Source organism: Erythrolamprus reginae, chromosome Z, assembly GCF_031021105.1.
Source record: "Erythrolamprus reginae isolate rEryReg1 chromosome Z, rEryReg1.hap1, whole genome shotgun sequence".
Lineage (NCBI taxonomy): Eukaryota > Metazoa > Chordata > Lepidosauria > Squamata > Dipsadidae > Erythrolamprus > Erythrolamprus reginae.
Window position 1 is genome coordinate 141,976,333 of NC_091963.1, and position 8,240 is coordinate 141,984,572.

The window sequence follows — 8,240 nt, forward strand, 5'->3', positions numbered from 1 at the left end:
TGGAATTATATCCCTTCTTTCTTGCCTCTCATTAACTGTTTTTTAGTATTCAAATCAGGCCTTAATAGAATGACAAAGCATTTTGGGGAAAATATGCAACCCAGTAATCCTGCGCTGGAAGACAGGATAGAAAAGATCTCCACAGCTACTATGTATTTCCCCTTAGTACTCAAATATGTTGGAATAAAGGACAACCAGACACTACAGAAACACAATAGGCTGAAGAAGATAAACTTGGTCTCATTAAAAGTGTCTGGTAAATGCCGTGCTTGAAAAGCCACATTGAAACCAACAATGGCAAGGAAAAGAAGGTACAGCAAGACACAGTAAAACATGACAGTAGAGCCTTCATTACATCCCAAAATGATTTCATCTACCACTAAGTTCATATCAGCTTCAGGGTATGGGGGTGAGGTTATAAGCCACACAGTGCACACAATGACTTGAATGAGGGAACAAGAAATAACAATGTAATTATCTAATGGTTTCCCAAGCCATTGCCTCATCTTGGATCCTGGTACTGAAGCCATGAAAACTAAAATCACAATGATGGTTTTTGCCAATATACAAGAAATGGCTACTGAGAAGACAATCCCAAAAGCAGTTTGTCGCAAAAGGCAAGTGAATTTTTCAGGTTTTCCAATGAATAATAAACTGCATAGGAACGATAGTACAAGGGAGACAAGAAGAAGGTAGGTGATGTTCCGATTGTTGGCCTTAACTATGGGAGTGTCCTGGTATTTGATGAAGATCCCAAGCACCACAGTGGAAATGCAAGCAAAGACAATTGCAGTATTGGCCAAACTGATGCCTAAGGGTTCTTCATAAGACAAGAAAACTTTCTGTTTTGAAAGACATGAGTCATGGTTGCTGTTTGGATATTGTCCTTCTGGGCATGATGAACAATCATCCATATCTGTAGAAATGAATGATGAACAGATGAATGAACACATTATTATTACAATGCAGAAGGTATTATGTTATCATTTTCAAAATAACAGAAAAGAAGATTCTGGAAGATGAAAGTTAGTAGAAGAAATTAATCTCGAAGATACCCTAAAGGTGCCCATGGTGGCACAGTGGTCAGAATGCTGTATGGCAGCTAATTCTAGCAGCTTCCAGCTGTTCGATTCCCACTGGCTCAAGACTGACTCACCTTTACATCCTTTAGAGATTGGTAAAATGAGGACCCAGACTAATGGGAACAATATGCTGATTCTGTAAACCGCTTAGAATGCCCTGCCGGTGACTTACCGCTGGCCAGGATTTGCGGCAGGGCCAGGGAAACGCGGCCCTCGGCCCAGCCGCCATTTTGAATGGCCAGGATCTCGCGAGATGATGCGAGATCCCAGCCATGCCTTGTCATTGGCTCTTGCCGATGACGTTGCTGGGGTGGAGCCTGCCAGCCCTATATAAAGGGCTGCACAGGCTCGGGGCTTCCTTTTCTCCCCGGACAACGAGCAGGCAAACACCCGGCTGGTGTTCGCTGAAGATCGGAGGCCATTTTGGGTGGCCTCGTGGGATGGCCATTTTGTGGGGGGCGGTGAGGAACAGGCCTACAGGACTTGCTAGGTCGAAGTGCCTTTGGCTTCCTCCCGGGGGGCAAGAGGGGACTTGGTTCCCCCCTGCTATTTGGGGGGAATCTTTGGTGGGCACTTGCCTCTTTCGGCTTTCTCAGGCTCGGGGGGGGGGTATAGGCCTGCAGGTCTTCAGGTCTTTACGGCTCTGTGGCCTCTGTCCACCCCTTCATCAAGGGGGGTGTTTTACTGGGGGATTTCTTTTACTGCTTGATAGGGTATCAAGGCCATGGCTCCTAAGAGGCAGAAGGCCTTGCCTCCTGCCCCTGAGATGGCAGCTAGGCCTCGGAGGGCTTTGAGGCCCTTGGTTAGGGCCAGGCTGACCAATGAGGAGGCCCAGAATAGGGTCAGAAGGGGGGGTAGGCCCTGGGATTTTCCTGCAGGTGATTCTAACTTGCCTGCTCATTCCTGCTCTAGGGTGATAGAATGCCTGGATGAACTGGACGCACAGTGGTGGTCGGTATATGGGCCGGGGGCCCCATCCCATCTGCTCCCGTGGCTCTTGGACGGCCCCTGAGTGATGCAGTGGCCCAGACCGGACAGGCATCAATGGCATCAGGATCGGTCACCGCGGGATCTCCTTGGATGAAACCTAGTGCTATGGTGTCAGGTGAGGCGGTTATGCATCCACAATACACACTGCCCCTCCCCTTATCTGGGCAGGCTTTCATACCACCGGCTTCAGGGAGTCGGGTCATTTCATACACCACACTTAGTCCCGCCCTTACCTGTAATCAGGTGTGGGCTACACCTGCCGCTGTGGCGGCAGCCCAGGCCCCTACAGTGACATGTGCCCCATGGTTGGGGCGGGCGTAGAGACTGGGGTGGCAGCCATGGTGCTGGATCCTTTGGCTTCTGTACAGGCTGTGGCCATCCCATGGGGGTTGCCTTCCATCCCTTTGGGTTTTCATTTGCATCCCTCCATTAGGGAGCGGATTTGGAAGGGAGAATATGTTGATTTGTTCTCCCTCCTTAATAGGGAAGTCCCTAAAAAAGAGAAGGAAGAGGAGACAAAGACCGATAGGCCCAAGAAGGTCAAGGTTAATAGGTGCTTCAGCTCATGGCTGTGTGCCTTTTTAACCTATATGTCAGTGGTCATTGAGAGGGAGCCCGCACGGGCTGCCTCTATGATCAAATACATTGACCTCGTCGCTCGTGCTCACTTTGAGTATGTGGGTACTGCATGGTTGCAGTACGATGTATCTTTTAGAATGCGTGTGACTTTTGAACGCATGCTGCCTTGGGATATGGTGGTCCCTGGTTTATGGTTCAATGCTACGCAGCTTGCCCGGGTCAGTGGTGATGACCGCACTGATAGCAGTCATTTCATGGAGGACAAGCCGGCGGCGACACCAGCAGCTCAGGCAAATGGGAGAGCAGGGGTGAAGGCTGCTCCCCCGTGTCAGGAATTTGCGGCTAGGGGGTCATGTTTTCGTCCCTCCTGCAGATTTCAACACGCATGTGGGAACTGTGGGGGCTCCCACGCTACAAGCACTTGCACTAGGCCCAAGGGCCCCAAGGACAGGAGGGATGGGGCGGGACCGCCTAAGCGGCAGCCGCCCTCTACAAAAAAAGGGCCCCAGCCCAATTAAGCTTAGGGTATTGGAGGATATGCTTAGGGATTATCACCCACGCAGGAACGCAGCAGCGCTCCTGCAGGGTTTTACGGAAGGTTTCAGGATACCATATTTTGGGCCTAGGAGGGCCTTCATGTCCAGCAACCTTAAGTCGGTTGTGGGTCATGAAGATATTGTTAGGGATAAAATTCAGAAGGAGGTGGCCGAGGGCAGGGTACTGGGCCCCTTCCCGTGCCCGCCTTCACCCGCTCTTTGGGTGTCTCCTCTGGAGGTGGTTCCCAAGAAGGCCAGTGGTGAATTTCGGTTGATTCACCACTTGTCCTTCCCAAAGGGAGAATCAGTGAATGATTTCATTCCTGATGAGCTTTGTTCAGTTCGCTATGCGTCCTTTGACGCGGCGGTGGCCATGGCTAGGACGTATGGCGTCGGAGCTCTAATGGGTAAATGCAACATTAAGTCTGCATTCCGGCTCCTTCCCATACACCCGGATGATTTCGAGCTCCTGGGTTTCCACTTTGAAGGTGGCTTTTATATGGATAGAACACTGCCTATGGGCTGCTCCATATCATGCTTCCTGTTTGAGAGCTTTAGCACCTTCTTGGAGTGGGCTCTCAGGAGGCGATCTGGTTCGGGTTCGGTAATTCACTACCTTGATGATTTCCTGCTGGCCGGGCCTGCGCATTTGGAGCAATGCTTGGCTCTGATGTCAGCCTTTGAGACTCTTTGTGCTCATCTGGGGGCTCCTTTGGCCCCCGAAAAGACCAAAGGTCATGCCACCGGGATTACCTTTTTGGGTATTGAATTGGACTCTGCCAAGCAATCTTGTAGATTGCCCTCAGAAAAGCTACTCAAGATTCAAGGTAGATTGAACCAAGTCTTAGCTAGCCGTAAGGTGACCCTTTGCCAGCTTCAGGAGTTAGCCGGGCTACTTAATTTTGCCTGCCGGGTGATGGCCCCTGGCAGGGCTTTTTCCCTTCATTTGTATATGGTGATGAAGGGGCTTTGATTGCCCCATCATTGAACGTGCTTACGTGCCGGGGTCAGGAATGACCTGCACGTATGGCAAGCCTTTTTAGCCCACTTTAACGGTCTATCCTTTTGGAGGCACGAGCTTCTGTTGGAACCTGAGTTGCAATTGTGTTCAGATGCCGTGGGGACCTGCGGGTTCAGGGTAATTTTGGGCGACCAATGGTGCTATTCTCTGTGGCCTCCAGAATGGAGGGCCTCTCCAGTTGTCAAGTATCTGACATTTTTGGAGCTCTTCCCACTGGTGGTTGTGTTAGAGCTTTGGGAGGAGCAATTTAGGGACAAGACTGTGCACTTTTGGCGTGACAACCTGGCTGTGGTCCATGTTGTGAATGCCCTTTCTTCTAAGAATGACAGGGCCATGTAGCTTGTCTGCCATTTTGTGCAGATCGCTGACGCCTTGTCCCGTGGTCAGTTGTCCAGGTTCCGGATGCTGGCTCCATGGGCTCATGCATCACCAGAAGCCTTCCCTTGCCATCTGTGGAGCCTGGGTGGGCTCACGAGCAGTGGAAGATCAAAGCAGGCAGGGCCATGGCCCTCTCAGTAGCGCCTGACACCTTGAGGTCTTATCGAAACTCAGGTAAGGAGTTTTGGGAATTTAGACACTCCAGGGGTTATCCACACACCTGGCCCATCCCGGTTGATCACCTAATAGAGTTCTGCGTCATGCTTAAGCAATGCGGTCTATCGGTAAAAACTATTAGGGCTAGACTGGCAGGCCTGGCCTTTCTCTCCAAGGCCAGTGGATTTTCTGACTCCTCTGGTGATTTCCGCATTCAGAAAATGCTAGAGGGGTGGGTTAGGGAGTGACCTGCGCCCCCAGTAGACAGGCACTAACCATACAGCAGCTGTCCCTCATTAATGGTGTATGGAACAGCCTGTGCACCTCTCTGTATGAGGCCCGCCTTTTTCAGGTGGTGGCCAGTGTGATGTTTTTTGGGGCCCTTTGTGTTAGCAAGGCTTTGGCCTCCTCTCGCGGAAACAGGTCGCTTCGAGCCTTCCAGTTCTCGGACCTTCAATTTGAAGGTACCAGAGTATCCCTATTAGTGAGACAATCTAAAACTGACCAGTTAGGGAAGAGGGTTAGGATAGTGTTGACGGCCACCGCCGATCAGTCTGTCTGTCCGGTGGCGGCCCTTTCCTCCTTTTGTAGTCTGAGAGGAATGGGATGGGGGTACCTTTTTAGTCATCAGGATGGTTCCCCACTCACCCGCTATCAATTTTGGGCAATTATGACCAGGGCGCTAGTTGCGATTGGCCTTGACCCTGCCTAGTACGGAATGCACTCATTCCATATTGGGGCTGCCACTAGTGCAGCAGTTTCTGGGTTCTCGGGTCACAGGATTCGGGAGATTGGTTGCTGGAGGTGGGCAGCCTATTTAACTTACGTGCGTCCTGCTGATGTTGTAGTGCAGGATTTCATGCTCGGTAACCTTTCTCTGTCCTCTTCCAGATAGCCCCCATGGGGTGAAACCAATGGCATTGCTGTGTGGCCACAGTATGGTCTTTTGGACTGGCCGCTCTGCAGCAAGATCTGCTGTGGGGACCCAGCTGTCTTTGGGCCGTTGGGTCAACATCGCTTGGCTTGGAAGAAGAGGCTTGAGGTGGGAGGAGCTCCTCCCTCTGCTCCTGGGAGGGCGCCACAACATGGTTACACCCAGTTGGCTGGTCTTGCACCTTGGGGGCAATGACCTGTGTGTACTGGGTGGCCTGGCATTGATTTGTCTGGCCCGCGAAGACCTGCGTGCTCTTTGCATATCTTGACCAGCCACGCAAGTGGTCTGGTCCGAAATCCTTCCAAGGATTGTTTGGAGGGACGCCATTTCCCTTAGGGCCATTCACAAGGTCAGGAGAAAGGTTAATAAGGCCATTGGCAAGTTGGTTAGAGAGTTGGGTGGGGTAGTGGTTTCCCATCCCAATATCACTGTTGATCAGCCGTGGCTTTGCTGTGCTGACGGCGTTCACCTGTCAGAACAGGGGATCACCATCTTTTTACAGGACATGCAGAGGTCCCTGTGTGAGCTGGCGCAGATAGAGGGGGGAGTCGGGGGGCTAAGATAGAGATCTGACCCCCCTCCATGGCAGGTTAGGAGCGGAAATTGGGAGGTGTTTAGCAACTGCGTGTTCTCTGTTGGGCATCTTTGGGGATGATTGTCAGACTCTCTCCAAGGGCTCATGGTGCCTTTTAAATCACCCTGAGCAATTGGGGAGAACCTGTCTTTCAGGGATTGGACGGCGAGACCTCCCACATGTATGCCATGGCTGGGATCCAGGTGAGGGCGTGGCCCCTTCACCTGGACCAGCATGGAGCTATGCCCTAAGTTGCCCCGGAAGTTTTTATTACATCATTTCCGCCCCGGAAGTATTTCAGTTGACCTCTGTGGGTCCACGTTAGGTTGAATTAAATTAATTTTAATTTAATTAATAAAATGACCCAGTTTTAAATCCAGCTCTGTGTCCATGTTGTTATTCTGCCTCTGCTGCAAAGGGCTGTAAAGCACTTTGAAATGGTATATGGTATACAATAAGTGCTAAATGCTAAAGAGTTCATTTAACAGTGTAGCTTAGACAACAAGTAGACAGGATTTCATTAATTTAACATCTTTCTAGACCCACTGTTTAATTTGCTTTAGTTTGTACTATGCCTTTCTCTTGGTAATTTTATTAACACTAATTGGCTAGGTGTCTTAAGGCTGAGATGATAAAGTTCATTGTTCCTGGGAAGGTAATTAAGGAGGAGATAAAATATTTTCCTTCATTTCACTCATCCATGCCTCCTTAAATTATCTCCGACAGCACATAATGTATAGAGCAGTACATAAATACTGAATTTATTCCTTTTAATGGAATGGTTAATATTTCTGAACTGATGAAATCTTACCTTTTTGACTTGTAATCTTTCCTTCTGGACATGGAGAGCACACATAGCAGCAAAATGGCTTTCCTTCTATTTTTGCCCTACTAGAACCAGGAGGACAATAGTCATTACAAAGGGAAAGTGGTCTTTTCTGAATAAAGAGAATTTTTTAAATGTCAGTTTTGTAGTTTTGGCATGCTCAAGGGCACTGATTTTACTGAAACACAGACAGATATTGTGTATGCATTATCTGAAGAGTTCCTCAGAAGGATACATTTTCAGATGGCTATAATATTGATCATATTAGCACTTTCAACATAATGTTTAGGTATCATGGAAAGCACTTACGGGGTGAGGTTCAATTTAAACCATAAATTGATCACTTATTGAAGCAATAGCCACATTCTTCTTAATAGCAAGCTCAGTTCCTTGACAATAGAATGGAAATATTTTACCTCCATGATACTTTTATACCAACCTAGCCTAAATCTTTCTTAATTTCAAAACTATTCCAGTTTCAATAAGCCTTGTAATTGTATGCCACACCATAAGAGCTATTTCAATCAAAAGATGACTTCCATCTCTGAATGGGGGTGTTGATGTTATAGTAGAAACAGTAGATCATCCTCAGGAATACATGAATTCTTTAACCTAGAACCAGTCCTTTAATGACAATTTTAGTCTATGATGTACTTTTCAAAAACTACTTATGACTGTCCTCAAAGTTATTACATCTGTTCCTCTCCACAGTTACATGATTTCATTTTTGTTCCACCTGCAACCAGTTGCAAGATTCTGTGAGCACGCAGCCAAATTCTTTGCATTTTTTTCACTCGTTTCTGAAGTTTCTTAGAGATGTCTGATTTTAAACATGACTGTTGGATGTTTTATATTTGCTTAACAACCACCTGACTTGCTTTATTATTGTATCAGCATGCTTTATTTCCTCTGTAAACCAGTGATTAAATCAAATCTGTTGTGGTGCCTTTCCTTAGGATTACAGTGTTTTACTAACTATTTATTCCAGATGCAATTGTGAAGAATGAACAGTATTTGGAATGTTTATTAAATCATCCTCATATCCATGCAAAATACTGAAAGTGACTATGCAGTTACATTTTCTAGTCTATATAGTGTGGTCCTTAAGAATGTTGACCAGTTTTAGTGAGAAAGATGTAAGAAGAAGAATTCTCTTTTTCTGAA

General features: G+C 47.9%; 1 protein-coding gene across 1 annotated transcript; it reads right to left on the reverse strand.

Moving 5' to 3' along the window:
- Positions 1-5: 5 nt before the first annotated feature.
- On the reverse strand, positions 6-7,498 carry LOC139154240 (vomeronasal type-2 receptor 26-like). The gene is made up of 3 exons (XM_070728668.1): positions 7,493-7,498; positions 7,062-7,188; positions 6-916 (listed from the first exon to the last, which is right to left on the reverse strand). The coding sequence occupies exons 1-3, from the start codon at positions 7,496-7,498 to the stop codon at positions 6-8; spliced, it is 1,044 nt and encodes a 347-aa protein (XP_070584769.1).
- Positions 7,499-8,240: the final 742 nt, after the last annotated feature.

Excerpts from the sequence above, each read along its gene's own strand:
- LOC139154240 (XM_070728668.1), bottom strand. Across the intron at positions 917-7,061 it reads AAAGATTACAAGTCAAAAAG|ATATGGATGATTGTTCATCA; the intron begins GTAAGATTTCAT and ends TCATTTCTACAG.